Consider the following 19,153-nt stretch of genomic DNA (forward strand, 5'->3'; position numbering starts at 1 on the left):
TAATCTCTAGATAATGTAATTTTGAATTAAACATATTTCACCCCATTGGTACCCTGTTTAATAACCTAGATTCACCCATCAAATCATTGCCCACTCAGAAAAAGATAATGTCAAATGTCACACCACTAACAATGCCCCTGGATCGACATTCATATAAGGAAGCAGAGAATGAGCAATACTGATGCTTCACCTCTTGGTTTTCTGCAGGCTGCTTGCTAAGTTGCTCATCCAGCTGTTTCTGGAGGAGCTGGAGCTGGGAACGAGCTTCTGCCAGCTCTTCCTGGAACTGGGATACTTCTGCTGAATGCTTCCCATCTTCAACTCTAGAAGAAAAAGACAGATTCACAGCACGGTGAGGAGAACACAGCTCTCAGATTGAAGAGCACACCTCTCGAGGATGCATGGCAAGAACACTGAGGGGAGATAAACTGTACACGTTAAAGTTAGTTCAATACATTATCAACCAAGGTTGCAATTGTGCTAGAATGAAAATGGGGGACTGTAAGCACCAAAGGCAGCCAACCAAAGGGCCACAAAGTAGGAGAACTGCCGTGTTTCTTGCAGTAGGAGGAACAGAGCAATCAGCGGATAGAATTCTTTCAGAGCTGCTTCCCAGAGGAGAAAGGGAGCTCCCTCCTGGGGATAAGGCAGATACATGCAGCTTCCTTCAGTTACCAGCTCTCCATTCTGGCTTCCAACACAGCTCAGCCACCTGACTCCATCCTTGACCTCCACTTCTTGGGCAAAATTCTGAAGTTCTGCACTTGTGCAGGCTCCTCCCCACATAATAAAGGTAAAGGGACCCCTGACCATTAGGTCCAGTCGTGGCCAACTCTGGGGTTGTGGCGCTCATCTCGCTTTATTGGCTGAGGGAGCCGGCGAACAGCTTCTGGGTCATGTGGCCAGCATGACCAAGCCGCTTCTGGCGAACCAGAGTAGCGCACGGAAACACCGTTTACCTTCCCGCCAGAGCAGTACCTATTTATCTACTTGCACTTTGACATGCTTTCGAACTGCTAGGTTGGCAGGAGCAGGGACCGAGCAACGGGAGCTCACCCCGACACAGGGATTCAAACCCCCGACCTTCTGATCGGCAAGTCCTAGGCTCTGTGGTTTAACCCACAGCGCCGCCCACAATCAGTGGGGTAGAACCAGGTGGGATTTTGGGGGGCAGGCCCAGCAGGTTGGCCCCAAAACTCGTTATTCATGTGTTCGTCCTTCATTCATAGTTAACCCATGAGGAGGCCTTGCAATTCCTCCTAAAATATACGGTTTTTTGCTCCAAAAACACCAAACTATACATATTTTTAATAGAAATGTAGTTTCAGTTTCCTTGTGATACTCACTGCAGTTTGTCCACTTCAGCCTGAAGGGCCCGGATGAGGACTTCTTTGGCCTGCAGCTCTCGTTTCACCTCGCCAAGTTCAAGGGCAGCTGCTTTATAATGACGGCGATTATGCGCTGCCTCAACTTTGACTGTTGCAACCTACAGCAGCAAAGAGCATCAGTGTATGGATCATTATATCTCCACCATCCTAACCCATCCATTTCCCTGACCCTTTCTCCCATGTGCGCTGCATCTCTGTTTAAGGACCACAAGCCTACAACTCAAGATTGTCCCTTCTCCATCTTTATCACCTGCGATTTCTCACTCTCATTCGAGGCTGGGGAGCCTTTGGCCCTCCAGATGTTGATGGACTACAACTCCCCCCATCCCAGACAACTGGCCACACTGGCTGGGGCTGATGGGAATTGTAGTTCAAACACTTACATGCACTATCTTGGCAATCATAGCAAAACCCTGACATGTGACAATTTTGGCATCCTCCTGCTGCAGATAGAAATAGGGACTAAGGAGGTCTTAGCATATCAGAGGCCACTCAGTGAGCTAGTGGCTTCAGCCAAGATCTGAAATGGAGGGCTTTGCAGCTCATTGCCATTTAACCATAATCATGCAACAGTCCTTAATGGCTGCTGCTCATTTATATGCATACCACACACAGGACCCTCTACCCAGTTGTGCAGGCAAGTCTTAAAATGCTCATGGTGAAAAGTAACACACACACCAGTTCTTACCTGTTCTTTAAGGCTGTTGACCTTTGTCTTCTCCTTTTCCAAGGCCGTCTTCAAGGCTTGGATTAGTTGCTTCATTTGCTGGTCTTCCTCCTCTTTGCGCTTCAGAACTGCCTGGACCTGGGCCATCAACAAAACCCACAAGGTGAACCCTCCCGATACAAAGGACTTAAAGCTGGTGTCCTTGGGCTTGCTCACTGCACTGGCTGATGCTTTCTGAAAGCACGTGTGCTTAACTAAGGCCCCACATGCTCTTTAAAGCAGCATCATATTTGAAAAAGTCAACATACCACTTGAAAAAGCCAATGATTCTCCCAAAGAATCATGTGACGTGTAGTTTGTTAAGGTTTCCGAGAGTTGTTCTGAGACTTCCATTCCCCTCACAGAGCTACAGTTCCCACAGCACCCTGGAAAGAGGGGTTGGCTGGTAAACCACTCTGGGAATTGTAGCTTGATGAAGGGAATAGGGGTCTCTGAACAACTCTCGGAAACCTTAACAAACTACATTCCCCATGGTTCACAGTGACAAGGAGCTGTGCATTCAGCATTGTGGAACCAGTTTTGTGAAACTCTCTTCCTGTTGAGTTTGATTTCAATTCCTTTCCAGCAGGCTTTTTAATCAAACTCTGATTTTATAATGAGTTTTAGCTCATTTTTAGTCTTAGTGTATTGAGCCTCTTGCGCACCACTTAGAGCTGACAGTGATTAAATGGTGTACAAATGTGTGTTTTTGTGTGTTTATCCCCTGCTTTTTCCCCCTGATGGGACTCAAGGCAGCTAACAGATAAAAACAAGAACCACTAAAAACATGGGGGGGGGGAATTAAACATTGAAATTATTAAAACTATATACATATATGCAATCTGTTTAAACATATTAATAATTACAATAAAAACAGCACAGCACCAGCCCTTCATTAAAAGCAGTCGTTCCCAAGTTGGAACAAGAAGGTCTTCACTGGTCAACAGAAGAACAAGGAGGGAGCCAGTCTAGCTTCTCCAGGGAGGGAGTTCCAAAGCCTGGGAGCAGCCACCAAGAAGGCCCTTTCCCGTGTCCCTCCAATATGATACATCCCTCCTATGTAATATTCACAGACTGCAGACCAAAATGAATGAGAGCCTAAAGAACTGGAACCGATTTACAGTACCAGCCCAGGCAGAAACAGCTCAAGGTACCTGAAGATTCAGCTGCACCAGGTCCGCCTCTCTCTTTGCTAGCGCTGCTTCGAGGATGCGGTTGTGTTCCCGAAGAGCTGCGTTGGACTGGCCGAGGCCAGTGAGCTTCCCGCGTTCATGCTCTAGCTCAAGGGAAAGCTTCTTGTTCATCTCTTCCAGCCGCTTTATCTTTCTCCGGAAACCCCTGGCTTCCTGAAGCTAAATGAACAATAGGAACGATTACTGCAGCCACCATAAGGAATCACTTTGCAGGCTCACTGAATGTCACTGAGTAGCAAACAATGAAGAAACACTATAAACCGATGAAGTTCCCAGACCCTAAAGTCATCTTCAGAGGCCCTTCTGCTCGAATACCTGTCAGATGGCTTCTAGGGAGAGGGTCTTTTCAGTAGTGGCACCTAGTTTTGGAATGCACTGTCCAGAGAGGCTCATCTAGTACAGATTAAAACCTTTCTGCGTTCCATTTTTTGTGCTTTTAAAGTTATTTGCTTTATTTCTGTTGCTGGCTTTATTCAGATGCTGTTTTATATCCAATGCTACTGCCATAGTTGGAGGCAGGATGCTTCTGAACACCAGCTGCTAGGAACCACAGGAGGAGAGAGTGGTGTTGCACCCAGGTCCTGCTTGCAGGCTTCCCAACGGCATCTGGCAGGCCACTGGGAAAACAGGATGCCGGACTGGATGGGCAATTGGTCTGATCCAGCAGACTCTTCTTATATTCTTACTCACAGGAGACCCACTGAAAGTAATGGGCATGACTAACTTACATCCAGTAATGTCAATGGGTCTATTCTGAGTAGGACTAAGTTGGATACAACACTAAAATCATAGCGTTGGAAGGGACCCAGAGGAGCATTTAGCCCAGGCATCCTCAAACTCGGCCCTCCAGATGTTTTGGGACTACAACTCCCATCATCCCTAGCTAACAGGACCAGTGGTCAGGGATGATGGGAATTGCAGTCCCAAAACATCTGCTGAGTTTGGGTGTGCCTGATCTAGCCCAGACCTCTGCAATGCAGGAATATGCAGTTGTCCCTTATGGGAATCAACCCTGTAACCCTGGTGTTATCAGCACCAGGCTCCAACCAACTGAGGTATGACTATGTTTCTTTGTTTGTTTGTTTGCTCATTTGATTGTTTCACTTCTTGGTTTCACCTTTTGTCTGTGCACTGCCCAGATAACTTTTTTTGGCTAAAGGGTGGTACAGAAATATAGCTGGCGAAGTAAAACAATCAAACTGTATTCCAGATGTATCCTTGTATCACCTTACTTGCCCAGATACGCACAGCACAGAGGAATTAATTGGTTTTTTCAACCAAGCTTTTCAGGTTGTTTAAATACAAATCTAAAAGATGGTTTGGGACAGACCGCTGTGGAGTTCCTACTTTTTAAATGGGCTGTAGAAATTTCCAGTGTTTTCAACTCAAAAATTATCACGCGTTAAAAGAAAATCACTTCTCCCAGGAGGAGGAAAACGAGATAACGAGTATATTTGTGTAACTGCAGAGTTGAGAAGTGTTGTGTATAGCTTCAGACCCTGGAGGCATCCTGGTCAAAACAATTTAAGGTACAGCTGTTGCATCAGGTTGACTTCAGCTGGTGCACCCGCGAATCTAGTTCTGTCCGGACCTGAAGGAGGATGTCCTTTCATCATCTGCATTCATTTTGATGTTGTCCTACGCTGCACAGCTGAGCTTCCCGCACGGCAAAACTCACAAATCAATGCCCAGTCTAGAGCATCGTAGTGCCTCATGTTACACTGGCTATTGTGCATTAACCAGAGGGCTAAGGAATCTGTTAGGCCTTGAACCCAAGCACCACATATGGCATTACAACAACAAGCATTTGTACAGCTTTTTTCAGCGCTCAAGATGCTTGACATATACGATGTTATTGTAACGTAACAATGCTGGAAGGCAGAGCAGGATTGCCTCCATACTGCAGAAGGGACTTGTAAAGCATAGATTTGCCAAAGGCAGTGCAAGTTTCCTTGGGCAAGAGACTCTCTTAGCAGGGGGGCCCTCCAGCTGGTTGCTGTTCCTGCTGCACATTTACCTCCCTCCTTCTCTTGGCCTCAACAGGCACTCGCCTCCCAGGGGAGAGACAGGGCAGGGCAGGGCAAAGCACACAGAGGTTACACTCATTTGGAGAGAGCAGGTGCATAGCGGGCAAAGAAGAATAGCAGTGGTAGAAGAGCAAGGAGGCTGCTGGGAAATGGTGAAACATAGGCAGTTGGTGGCACAGGGCACCAAGCCGAGGAGAAGCAAAACTGAGAAAACCCATAATTGAGAAGATCCATTTGGGGGCACCAAATTTTGGCCTCGCATGGGGTGCCGTATTACAAAAGATTACCAAAGTCCACCCCACCCCTGCATGGGCCTTAGCAGGTGCCCAACACTGTTGACCTTCTGTGCCAGCAATGGCAGAGTGAGCTCATGGCAGAGGTGAAATTTGAATCAGAGCTCCATAGTTCTGGGGTTGAGAACCTCAGGGGCAGGAACCAAATGCAGACTTCCAAGTCTCTCCATCTGACCCTCAGTACTTTTCCAAGGCCACACACCTTACTGGCCCGGCTTTGCACCTGCCTTGAGTGTTTTTATGTCTGGCTGGAAGCTATCCTTAAAATCTGATAATGCCTCATTTTTGCCTAGATAGAGAGGGGCATATACTGTATACAGACGTTTTTCATGTTTAATGTTTCATTATATTTATATACAGTGGATGCTCGAGTTGCGAACATGATCCGTGTGAGGGATACGTTCGCAACCCGCAGTGCTGCATCTGCGCATGCGCAGGTTGTGAGTCGGCGCTTCTGCGCATGAGCAAAGCGCGATTTAGTTCTTCTGCACATGCGTGACCGCCGAAACCCGGAAGTAACCCATTCCGGTACTTCCAGGTTTCGGCGCGTCCGTAACCCAAAAAAACATAACCTGAAGCGTCTGTAACCCGAGGTATGACTGTATATATTGGAAGCCACCCAGAGTGGCTGGGGCAACCCAGTCAGATGGGTGGGGTACAAATAATAATAGTGTTGTTGTTGTTGTTTTTGTTATTTGCCTTCTGTACAAACGCTAAGATGTACATTCATGGCTCCACCCACTTTTGCCTCTGGCCCCGCCCACCACAGCATGTAGACCCCAGAAGGCTGCCCAGAAAGGAATGTGGCCCTTTGGCTGAGATATATTCCGCACAACTGCTGTAGTTCATAGGTCAGTTTCTGCACCAGTCTGCCTCCACTAGACAGATCTAGACCAGTGCTGATCCTCAGGAACTGGTTACATGCATCCAGCCTACAGAAGCAGCACCACATCAAGGAGATATAGGATAACAAGAAGCCAACACAATTACCTCGTCCTCAAGTTCAAGGACTTTCTCTCTGTACTCCTCCAGTTCCTGGCTGGTGAGCGAGATCACTTCTTGCAGCTCCTTTTCTAGAACCATCTTACTGTGGCCGAGAACCTCCAGTTCTGTCTCCAGTGCCTGAATCCTTTCCTGAAAGCGAAAAGACAAAGTAAGTCTAGTTAGGCATCTCAGTTGGGGTAGGAATTCAATTGCTTAAAGTTTGGGTGTGGAACATCGGCCCCACAAGCAACATTAGGCCCCACAAGGCCATTTCGACGATGCCACACCCCATGCCATCATATAGATAGATAGATAGATAGATAGATAGATAGATAGATAGCTCAGCCAAAAGGGGTTTTGCAGGCCCTGTGCAAAGCACTCGGCAGAACCTTACCATCAGTTGATCGTCGGGTTGTGCAGAGTCCATCACAAATCACTCTGCAAAATCCAGCAATAAGCTGATTCTCAGAACTTGCAGAGCGCTTGGAAAGGCACTCTGAAAGGGTTCTGCAAAACTCAATGATCACTGGGTCTTGCAAATAGCTTCAAGGCATGTTTTGCGGGCTGCACATCTGCCCAAACAGTTTGATTTCAAACTGTGCAGGCCCCCCAAAATGGGTCACCTGATGTCTTCTGGATGTCAGGTGGGTGCCCTCTCCCACCAGTGATCTCCAGTGGAGGAGATAGACAACTGACTCACTGGGCCAGATCCAGTTCCCCACTCCTGTTTTAAGTGAGTGAAGTTAGGCCTGCTCAGGAATTTTGCTTACTAGGCCAGCCTGGCTGTTTTCACTGTCAGAGATTTGTGCCTTCAACTTGGCCAGCTCTGCTTCAGACGATTCTTTTGCTGAGAGAGCTTCCTGTAGCCGGCGACTGAGGATCCCAACTGCATTCTCGTAAGCTTTGTGTTTTGCTTTCATCTCCTTCTGTGCTGTGCTCAAATCTGAGCCCAGTCGTTTCATTTTTTGCTTCTGTTCAGTAAAGGCCCTGAAAGTAATTTTTTAAAAAAGTTATATCAAAAAACTACCTCAAAAAAAGCTCCACATTAAGATGAACAAGTAGGACCTCACCTTCTGGACATTTAAAGGTTCCAGCCAGCTATACACTCTTCCATGATGCGAATAAGCATGTTTCAATCTGAACTTATTCTAAGGTTTATAAAAAGTTGACATAACTTAATAGACGGGGGACCCTCCATTACAAACTTTCCTGGCCCTGGTACCAGTCTGCTCTCAAAAAATGTAACCTGGAGAGCATTTAGAAACATCCCGAGATTCTCATGCCTTGCATAAAGGTCAGCAGGTGTAAATCTAGCTACCCTTAAAACCTACTTAACACCTGAATGGATAAGTTGGAGACAGAAGGCAGACAAAGATGGCCAGTCTTAGTCATTGTTCACTAGGATCATGTTCTCTTTCAACTGTTAATTAAGTGAAATGGGCAAAGTGGGAAATAGGCAGGAAACTCTGAAATAAACCCAACAGCACAATAACTAGGGAAATAGGAATTACTCTCTCAAAGTCCCTTTTCATTTAATCCGCACAACTACCCTATGATGTACAGTTAGGGCAAGAAGCAGTGATTTGCCCAAGGTCACCCAGTGAGTTTCATGGCCAAGTGGTGAATTGAACCATGGCCTCCTAGGACCTAGTCTAGCCACTCTACTACACAAGCTCATGCCCAAGCCTCATTGAAAGCGGGACTGCATTAAGACCCATAGGAGAACTTTCCAATGGGCTATATCCCTTAAGTCTGTATTCCGAACTGCTAGCTTAAGGACTACCCAAAGCCTGTCCCATTTTGCATCAAGGATGTTGCAACAGAGCTGGCCCCCCGCTAGGAGGGCGGGGGGGGGGAGCCTACTTAAGACATTGGCTATCACTCTAAATTTAATCCAACCTGAATCTGACCCAGAAGACCGATATGACATCAGTGGTACACAGCATATGCTAAAGAACAAACAGCATTAAAAGCAGAACGTTGGCAACGTTCCCAACAATAATTCCACTGTAGTTTGGTACTAAAGAGGATTAAGTAGCAAATGGGATCACAAGCATGCACCGCATTAACACAGGCAAGCAAATTAATCATACCACACAATTAGACAAAGGCATATTGTAAGAATCAAAGCCACTCTTGGGCTTTAATGCTTTTTAATCTGCCTTACATACATTTTTAGTCTCATTGGGCAAGAAAAGCTTATCTTATTTTAAAGGCAATTGAAGCTACTTCAAACTACCCATTTACCTTTAATTAAAAGAGACACTCCCATATAAATAATGCATGTTTGTGATCCCAACATGTCAAAAGCTAATTTGGTGCTGCATTGTTCTTAGATTACCTTTATGTGACAAATGACATTAATGCTACAGGAATCAGAAAGCCAGATAAAAGGCAAAAAGAAGACTATGCCCAGTACTAGTTGCTGTGGCTATTCTAGGCAAGGCGTAATCTGTCATACTCACATTTTGGTTTCCTGCTGCATTTCGTCAACCTGCCGTTTTAATACTTCATTCATTTCAGCTAGAGCAGACATCTGTTCTCTGTCAAACTGCAAAGTCTGAAAAGCAGGACAGGAGAACTGTAAGCTACATGTTCTTCTCTAATAAAAAGGTCTTAATTTTATATACTTGGCAAAGGCGACACATTCAGTGGCTGAACTCAAACAAAACTAAATTGTGGACCTTTTATGGCCCACAAACAATCCAATTTACTCTGGGATGGTAATTTATGAACTGCCTTTCTAGATCACTCCAACATCTATGCAGGTCAATGTTCTGGCGGCGCTGTCATTATAAACCATAGTTTATCATGATGGGAATGAGCCTTGCTTTCCCCTAGTCCTTCCCCTCCATCCTACTCCATTGCAGGCACGAGGAATTAGGAAGGTCTCACTTGTGTTTTTTTAATGAACCACAGCTTGTTTGGCCAGCTGAACCGCGGTTAAATTTAACAATGGTTTATCTGAAACAAGGCAACTTCAAGCCACAGTTGGCTGACTTCAAATAATACATTGTTAAATATAATAATCATAGATTTGTAGAGTTGGAAGGAACCCCCAAGAGACATCTAGTCCAACCCCCTGCAATCTGGCAATCTCAACGAAATCATATATGACAGATGGACATCCAACCGCTGCTTAAAGACCTCCAAGGAAGGAAAATCCACCATCGCCCATAAAACAAGTTTCAAATTATACACTAAACAATGATTGTAAAGGAAGTAAAAACTTATGATTTCCCCATTGTGGCCATGCTGAAGGGAGAAGCAGGAGATCATGAGAGCTTTGGGAAAGGCTAGGCTCATTCCCATCACGGTTTACCAGGGATGGAGGGCTTGTTGCCCTCCAAAAAAATGTCCACAGCATAGCTACTGTCTACGTATTCCAACAGGCTGATCCGAAGCATTATTATGGACGTTAAGAAGGACAACAAAGGCTTCATCTGCACCTGCAACTCTCTCTCCATGTCATCTCGCTCTCTTTGGACTGCTTGCAACTGGCTTTCCAATTCTTCCATCTGCTGCTGAACTCGAGACACCTCCTTCCCCAGCCTCGAGTTCTCAACCTCCACGGATTTCTTTTCACCCTGAAGCTGGAGCAGCTCCCGTCTTAACTCTTTCACTTCAGAGTCCAGCCTCTTCTTGGTGGACTTCAGTTCACTGATCAGCTGATCCTTTGAAATTGCATCTCTCCGGTAAGCTTCCACCATCACCTAGAAAAAAAATTGATATGCTTAGCTTTATTATTATCATTATATATCATTACATATTTATTTATACCCCGCCTTTAATGGGACTCAAAAGAGGCTTACAGTTAAAAATAAGACCCACTAAAAAACGGGGGGGGGGGGGGAGGACCATTTTTAAAAATTGGTAAAATATATGTATACAAAACATATTAAAACCAAACCAATAATTACAATCGAGACAGCACGGCACCAACCCTTTCGTTAAAAGCAGTCAGTTACCAAAAGCCTGTTGGAACAAGACAGTGTTCACCTGCCGGTGAAGGAGGGAGCCAGTCTAGATTCTCTCGGGAGGGAGTTGCCTGCATCCGGGAGCAGACACCGAAAAGGCCTTCTCCCAAGTTCCTACCAAGCGAGCACGTAGGGCTGGCAGGACTAAGAGAAGGGCGTCCTCATTTTAGAAGAAGAAGAAGAGTTTGGATTTGATATCCTGCTTTATCACTACCCAAAGGAGTCTCAAAGCGGCTAACATTCTCCTTACCCTTCCTCCCCCACAACAAACACTCTGTGAGGTGAGTGGGGCTGAGAGACTTCAGAGAAGTGTGACTGGCCCAAGGTCACCCAGCAGCTGCATGTGGAGGAGCGGGGAAGCGAACCCGGTTCACCAGATTACGAGTCCACCGCTCTTAACCACTACACCACTCTGGCAATTACACTATATAAAACTACAGCAGGAGTGTTGACTCCTTTTCAGCTCAAGAGCCACATTCCCTTCTCGCCAATATTCCAAAGGCCGCATGCCACTGGTGGGTGTGGCCACAGGCAAAAGTGGGTGGAGCAACCATTGGAAATTTTTGCCTTTGTAAAGGAGGAAAGTTTCGACACACACATACACACAAACCTCTATTCTCCGTCCAGGTTCAAGGACATATTCAAGCACTCAAGGAGGCAGAGAAGTAAGGTTGGTGAGGTGTATGGTCTGTGAAGAGTTCTGAGAGCCAGACAGAAAGGCCTGAAGGGTGATATTTCGACCCCCAAGTTCCCCAGTCATAAGCTGACATCCTTATGAGCCATTTATTTATTTTTATTACCATACTTTTCTGGGTATAAGACTACGTTATTTTCTTTTAAAATCATGCTTAAAAGTGGGGTTGTCTTATACATGGGTAGTGCATAGGGTGAACGTTTGATTGGTTGCTGCCATGTCTGTCAGCGGCTATTGGGCATGTTATTGGTTGTTGCGTCAAGGGCTGGTGTGGATTGGCTGACGCTCCGGCAATTGGGTGGGGGATTGGCAGCTTCTGCTGGTGAGGGGACAGGTGATAGGCGGATTTTGCGTTTCGTGCGGGTGAGCGATTTTCAGCAATCCCCCGCTAAAAAAAGCTGAACAACCCTGTGCAATCCCCCCCCCCAAAAGTGAAAAAAACTCAACAACTCTGAGCCACCTCCCCCCATTTTATTAAATTTGAGTCCCCAAAAATAGATGGAAAATATACACGGAAAAATACGGTATTTTAAAACACTTATATAGACACACACCTTTTGCTGAAGGAACTGCTCCTTGACCTTCTGGGTTTGCTTCTTGAGACTGGCACTCTCAAGCTGAAGATTTTCTACCTATTGGGGTGGAATAATAATATCAATATTACTTGGGCACTGGATGAGGATTAGAGTAGTGAACTAGTTTTGTGGCATCCAAAGCAAGAATTTTCCCAGGTGTAATTTCTACAGCACATGATCCCAAAGTGCACCTGCTGTTTAATAGCAACAGCCAGAACAGGGAAAAAGAAGGGGAAAGTTGCTTAAAAGACACTCTGGAACATAAGTGGCATATAAATTAATAGTTTTTTTTTTATAATGGGAATTGTGGTCCAATAACACCTGCAGGGCACCACATCGGCCATCCCTGTTATAAAAGGTTTGTGAATTTTGCAAGAAGTTCTGTAAGGAATGATATTAGAAATATTGCAAAAATGAAGGAGACGTGGTATGTTAAGAGATGTAAAGGCAATATTAAGTTAGGAAATGCGTAAGAAGTGATTAAGACGGAGGATTATCAGAGGTGCTGATGGAAGTCCAATAAGAATGTATTTGTGATAAATTGTGTGGTATGTTTTATAATTTTGCATGTTAAAAACCAATAAAAATATTTAAATTAAAAAAATTATAAAAGGTTTGTGAACATTTTCTGTTCAGGTTGCCCTGGCCCACAGGTGTGTTGATGATTATAAGTGCATAAAAGAGCAGAAACGCAATTAAGAAGAGTGTATATTACCTGGCTTGACTTTACAACTATTTCTTGTCTCAGCTGCTCCAGAACATCTGATGCCGCCTCAGTGCTCTCTCCTAAATGTTGGACTCCTTCCTTGAGTCCTTCTTTGCCGGCTTTTGCTACCTGCAGAGCCACCTCTAGGACAATCTTCTCGTTCTGCAAATACTGGATAGCGTCGTCTTTTGAGGTGGCTTCCCCCTGCAACTCCGTCAGCCTGGCCTCCAGCTCATCATAACGTGTCTGGAGGTCGCCCAGCGACTGCTCTCGGGTCTGTAGAGTCTCCTGGGTGGCAGTCAGCTGCTTCATGAGGTCCAGCTGCTCCTGCTGCAAAGCCTCAACCTGAAGATCTCGTTGATGCAACGTCAATTTCAGCTGGATAGAAGGGAAAATGTGTTAGGGTGTTCTCCCATTATGAATGCACACATCACGTACCCAGCGCTTAAGGTCTACAGAGTGGGAGTGAGGAACCCATGAACCCTCCAGATGTTGCCTGACTACAGCTCCCATCATCCTTGACTGTTTGCCATGCTGGCTGGGGCTGAACGGAACTGGAGACCAACAACATCCAGGCAGGCACAGGTTCCCATCCCTGAGCCTAGAGTACTATCACCTATGGCAAAGGTAGCCAGCATGGTACCCTGAGACGTTGTTAGACTACAACTCCCATCATCTATGACTACTGGCCATGCTGACAAGGGCTGGTATGAGTCGTAACCCAAAACCATCTGCAGGGAACCAAGTTGGCTACCCCAATCCAAGGGATTAGGTCAGCGGCAGGAAGGAAGAGAACATTTCCTGGGGTTGCATTCTATGGAAGTCAAGGTGCAGAATTCAGCGGCCAGGATGCTCACCAGAGCAAGATAGTTTGAGCATATTACACTGATCCTGGTCCGACTGCACTGGCTACCAATTAGTTTCCGGGCCCCATTCAAAGTGCTGGTATTGACCTATAAAGCCTTAAACGGCTGAGGACCGCAATACGTCAAGGACCCCTTCTTTCCATATGAAGCTACCCAGATCCTGAGATCATCTTCTGAGGCCCTACTTCATGTGCCTCCTCTTCGAGAGATCTGGAGGGTGGCAACACGAGAACAGGCCTTCTCTGCAGTGGCTCCCCATCTGTGGAATGCTTCTCCCAGGGAAATTTGGCTGGCACCTTCATTATACACCTTTAGGCGCCAGGCAAAAACGTCCCTTTTTAACCAGGCCTTAGGTTGATTTTATTGACATCCTATGCCATTTTAAAATGTGTTTTGGGGGGGCACTACTGGGTTTTTATTTTTATTATGTATTTTGTGGTTTTATATCTTGATTTTGTGGTTTTGTGGTTTTATATCTTGATTTTATTCTGTGAACTGCCCTGAGACCCCTGGGTATAGGACGGTATATACATTCAATACATACATAAATAAATAAATAAATAAGGTGTAATACATTACTGTATATAAGAAACAAAAGAAGTAATAAAAAATACAGTTAAAAATCCTACAGCATCTAGCACAGTGCATTGCAATTGCTACAACGGACAAAAAAAAATTTAAGCGGTCCCCCTAGACCTGCAGCAATTTTCATGCGGCTTGGAGTAGAGGGTCGGAATTTGAAACCAGTGTGGTAGGCAAACAAGGATGATGTGGAATGTAGACGAGTAATAGATGGGGGATGTGGATGGTGCTGTGGGGACGCGGGTGGCGCTGTGGTCTAAACCACTGAGCCTCTTTGGCTTGCCGATCAGAAGGTTGGTGGTTCGAATCCCCGCAACGGGGTGAGCTCCCATTGCTTGGTCTCAGCTCCTGCCAACCTTGCAGTTCAAAAGCAGGACAAAAAAAAAGTGCAAGTAGATAAATAGGTACCACTCCGGCGGGAAGGTAAACAGTGTTTCCATGCGCTGCTCTGGTTTCAGTGTTCCATTGTGCCAGAAGTGGCTTAGTCATGCTGGCCACATGACCCGGAAGCTGTATGCTGGCTCCATCAGCCTGTAAAGTGAGATGAGCGCCGCAACCCCAGAGTTGTCTGTGACTGGGCTTAACTGTCAGGGGTCCTTTACTCCTGTTTGCTGGATTGCATCTCCTGCTTCCAGTTTTGTTTCTCTCCAGTCATAAGATGCAAACTAGGAATAGGCTTTTGCAAGGCTTTCTGTGAAAAGCTCTTTGCTCTACCAGATGCATATACCTGTTCTAGCTCCTGCTCCAATATTGCTGCAGAATCCGCCATTTTCTGAAGCTGCTCCTTCTCATCCTCAAACTCCTCCAGTTTTCTCTGCAAGTCCTCTTCTACCATGGTCTTAGCCTCTTGGATCTGCAAGAAGGCTGCCTCCTGGTCTAACATGTCAGCCTGTCAGGAAGAAGCAGACAATTCTAATGAGTGAAAGAGGAAGTGACCAACACAATACAGGCAGGAGTTTTGGGAATCAAACAATCCAGTCCTTCATTCTCTTAATAAGTTATGTAACCTTAATCAAGATTGCTGAGCTCTGAAGAAATGACTCTTCAGGCCAGTGTTGATGTTAGGCTATACATATGGTTGATATTCCACTTATTCATCACCCCAAATATTTTTAAAATTAAATTAAACCCCACCCCAAATACCCCAAATCAGTTCAATTACCAAACCCACCACCCCAAATTAATTTCCCACCCAGATGATCCAGAATCTGCTCCAAAAAAATCACTCACTTACCACATTACCCCCTCCAAATTCAATAAATAATGTGCATTCTGGTTTCTTTTGGGTGGTACAGGGGGGCAGGGAAAGTATTTTATGACAAGGTTGTCCTATTATTCATTTAACAAATATTCAGACCAGAGGGCAAGCTAGCAACTGAACAACCACTGCTAAGCACCACGTGCTGTACTGCAAACTGAGAGTGCAAATGCCCCAGGGAGGCAGAAAAATGGTGTTGCTTCTTTATTTCCCCTTGGCCTTGCCCCACTAACTATGAATGATGATTTTCAATCCACACGGAAACAGGCAGTGGCAACTAAAATCTCAGAGACCAGGCTTCTCTTCAGGTCTTCTACTCTGAAAGGGATTTTTGTTGTTTTGTTTAGCCGTCTTCGACTCTCCATGACCCCATGAACCAGAGCATGCCTTGGAAACTCTCACTTTCTTCTCTCACTTTCTTCTCAAAGCTGCTCCTTTTTTATGTCCATGGAGTTTCCTTGGCAAAATAGTGCAGTGGTTTGCCAGTTCCTTCTCCAGGTGGATCACATTTAGTCTAAACTCTCGGCTATGACCTGTCCGTCTTGGGTGGCCCTGCACGGCACAGCTCATAGCTTCTCTGAGTTATTCAAGCCCCTTCACCACAACAAGGCAGTGATCCATGGCTGTATGGGATACGATCAAGCCAAAGCACTCATTAAGCAATGTGTAGCAGACACAGAGCGCCAACTGGATCTAGCCAGGATCCCAACTTTTATGGCCAATGAATCCATCAGGTACTCTGCCTCCCCCATGGCATATCTAACTAATCTCGAAGTCCCTAAGCACCAGAGGGCCTTTACCCTGGAACGATGTCGTGCCCTCCCCTCGGCTGTCATTGAAGAGCGATACAGGAAGATTGCTTACTCGGTGAGACAATGTCCCTCCGATTCTGGACAAATAGAAACAATAGAGAATGTGCTTCTCCAGTGCCTATACTATAGAGACATTTGTATTAGCCTCAGCTCCCCACTACAGTGGTACTTTGGTTTATGAACTTAATACGTTCCGGAAGTCTGTTCTTAAACCAAAGCGTTCTTAAACCAAGACGTGCTTTCCCATAGCAGCGCGGGACTCAATTTACAAATGGAACACACTCAACAGGAAGCGGAACATGTTCTGTTTCCAATGCAAAGTTCACAAACCAAAACACCTGTTTCTGGGTTTGCAGCATTCTTAATCCAAGTTGTTCATAAACTAAGCTGTTCTTAAACTAAGGTACCACTGTACTCCATAAGTACCCAGGATGCACAGAACAATTCTATACCACTCCCCCACCCCCAGCTATTTTTAAGAAAAATCATCCAAAAAATTGGACATTTTAGCCATTTCCGCCCAGACACTGCTTCTGACTGCAATATTCTTGCAGTATTCTAAGCTGACTGCAGTATTCTAAGCTATTACAATTCTGAAGTTTTAGAGATCCCCATATTGCAGGAAACACTAAGAGAGTCCAAAGAAAATTCTTATGAAGTTTACCTCAATATTTTGCAGCTGTGTAGCTATACGCTCCTTCTCTTTGATGGACCTGTGCTGTGTCTCTGTTAACTGATGAGAGAGTGTTACGTTCTCCAACTTGAGATGTTCCAACATGCCCACCTGGGTCATTTGACCAGCCTGTGGAAGACAGTAAGGGAAGAGAAAAAAAGTCATACTAAATGTTGCTTAACAGCAGTTCAAAGGGGAAGGGAACTGAATCAGTCAGGTTCATGTCCTCTGTTCCAAAGAAATATACAAATATTTCATTTTATTGGACATATTTCAGAGGCCCTGCTCTCAGAGCCATCTCACAATATTTGAGAGATGGGAACAATCGACTGGGCTTTCTTTGTGGTGGTTCCATGGTCTTGGAATAAAATCACGATCAAGGCTCCCTCTCTGAGTGTCTTCTGCCAGAAACTGAAGACACTCCTTTCCAGTGGGCCTTTCAACACATGATTTTAGCTGCCGCATGTTTGAATGACATCAGGACCAATGCTGGATACCACCTCTCCCAATTAACTGTACCTGGACAACCATCTCTCACCTTCTTAAGAAGCTGGGATATGCATGAATCTTTTCATTGCCAGCACAGCTTCTCTGCTCCTCTCTTCACCTAAAGCCATGATTAAACCATGAAGCCCATAGTTCCTCATTTTGTCCAATCTTGGAAATGCGTTACCAGCTTCGGAACAAGCCACAATATTAAACCATGGGTTGGTGATGATTTTAATGCCCAACTTGTTCAAAAGCTGGTAACCATAGTTTCCCGGGTCACACAAAACAGGGAACTATGGTTAATCAAATCTTTCCCTGTCTAATCATGGCTCCTGACAAAGGGAGGAGTGAAGGGGCTCTCATCTTAATTAAATAATCTTCAGGGTGTCCAACTAGGGTTGCACCACATCTTAGGTTTCTAGATGGCAAGGCTCCAATTGTCTAATTCCATAGTGGCCTAATTTGGCCCCAAGTGTCAAATACATGGAATCACAGAATCACAGATTTGGAAGGGACCTTGAGTGTCAACTGGCCCAACCCCCTAGATTGCAGGAATCTCAGCTAAAGCATCCATGACAGATGGCCACCCAACATCTGCTTAAAAACTTCCAAGGAAGGAGAGTCCACAACCTCCCGAGAGAGACCATTCCACTGTTTAATAGCTCTTGCTGTCAGAAGGTTTTTCCGTATGTTTAGTCGGAATCTCCTTTCTTCTAACTTGAAGAAGAAAGGAATATTTATGTATGGATATACCAAGGGTTGCCAATTTGGTGCTCCTCCAGATGTTTTGGGTCTACAACTCACACCATGCTGGTTCAGGCTGATGGGAGTTGGAGGACAACACATTAGTTTCCCCTGATATACATGCAAATAATGAAGCAATGGTTTCTCGAAATATGTTGTGTGTTGTGGTGGAAGACCGCCAGGGCAAATCACCTTTCAGCTGCTAAAGCTCAAGAGGTGCATCCTGGCCAAGCCTCTTAGCCTAACTTACTGGGGAATGGGTGTAGCTCAGTAGAAGAGAATCTGCTTTGCATGCAGAACATGCTAGGGTTCAACCACTGGCATCTCCAGGTAGGACTGGACAAGAACCCTGCCAGAAATTTTAGAGAGCCACTGCCAATCAGTGTGCAAACTACTAAGACAGCTTGACCATTGGTGCATATAAACAGTGGCGTAGCGTGGGTTGTCAGCACCCGGGGCAAGGCAAGTAATTTGCGCCCCCTAACCCGTGGATTTGCGCCCCCTAACCCGTGGATTTGCGCCCCCTAACCCGTGGATTTGCCCTAACCCCAGATGTTGCGCCCGGTGCGGCCAGCCCCCCCTGCACCCCCCACGCTACGCCACTGCGTATAAAACAGCTTCTCCCATCTCAATTGCAAGATATTATTCACGCACCAAGAAGTGCCACAGCAGCCAACAAGGGAGAGTCCCCCTTACCTGTATGTTTGCCATCTCACTCTGCAGCCTAACCCTTGCCTCCTGGGCCACAACCAGCTGCTGCTGGTACCAGTGCCGCACTTTCTGCAGGGACGCAATCTCTGTTTGAGACGACTTCAGCTTATTGGTCAACGTGGTGCGGTCCAGTTGCACCTGCTGGAGCTGACTTTGCAATGAGGAAAGCTGCTGTCGGAGATCATGAACTAAGAAGCCAAGCGAAATCATTCGAAAGGTTATGAAGGCTGATCAGCAGCAACGATCAAGCAACAAAAATCAAATTTTATAGACATTTCCATCGCACCTTTAAAAACAATTACTGTAGTTCTTAGCTTTTTTTAATTACTGTTTTTTGATTACATGTTTTATGCTTTGTTGCAGTTAAGTCAACTGCAATAGAGACCTCTCTCTGACTATAGGAGAGCTGCAGAACCTGCAGAAAAGGGCAACACAAATCTATGATCGCTAAAGTGATTCAGGCACCTGCTGAAAA

General features: G+C 45.6%; 1 protein-coding gene across 8 annotated transcripts in view; it reads right to left on the bottom strand.

Annotated features, from left to right (window-relative positions):
* Positions 1–19,153, bottom strand: part of GOLGA3 (golgin A3) — a 49,225-nt gene that overhangs the window by 12,584 nt on the left and 17,488 nt on the right. For all 8 annotated transcript variants that reach the window (XR_014542366.1, XR_014542367.1, XR_014542368.1 and 5 more), the window contains 13 exons: positions 18,664–18,866; positions 16,726–16,863; positions 14,719–14,880; positions 12,553–12,921; positions 11,817–11,894; positions 10,041–10,304; positions 9,057–9,151; positions 7,362–7,578; positions 6,598–6,741; positions 3,249–3,446; positions 2,077–2,193; positions 1,347–1,486; positions 191–323 (listed from right to left, as the gene is read on the bottom strand). Coding sequence is in view for 4 of the 8 variants with exons in the window: in XM_083589712.1 (XP_083445838.1) it covers positions 191–323; positions 1,347–1,486; positions 2,077–2,193; positions 3,249–3,446; positions 6,598–6,741; positions 7,362–7,578; positions 9,057–9,151; positions 10,041–10,304; positions 11,817–11,894; positions 12,553–12,921; positions 14,719–14,880; positions 16,726–16,863; positions 18,664–18,866 (2,258 nt within the window). In the remaining 4 variants the exon portion in view is untranslated. The remainder of the gene's footprint in view (positions 1–190; positions 324–1,346; positions 1,487–2,076; positions 2,194–3,248; positions 3,447–6,597; positions 6,742–7,361; positions 7,579–9,056; positions 9,152–10,040; positions 10,305–11,816; positions 11,895–12,552; positions 12,922–14,718; positions 14,881–16,725; positions 16,864–18,663; positions 18,867–19,153) is intronic.

This window comes from Podarcis filfolensis (assembly GCF_964270895.1).
Source record: "Podarcis filfolensis genome assembly, chromosome: 16".
Classification (NCBI taxonomy): domain Eukaryota; kingdom Metazoa; phylum Chordata; class Lepidosauria; order Squamata; family Lacertidae; genus Podarcis; species Podarcis filfolensis.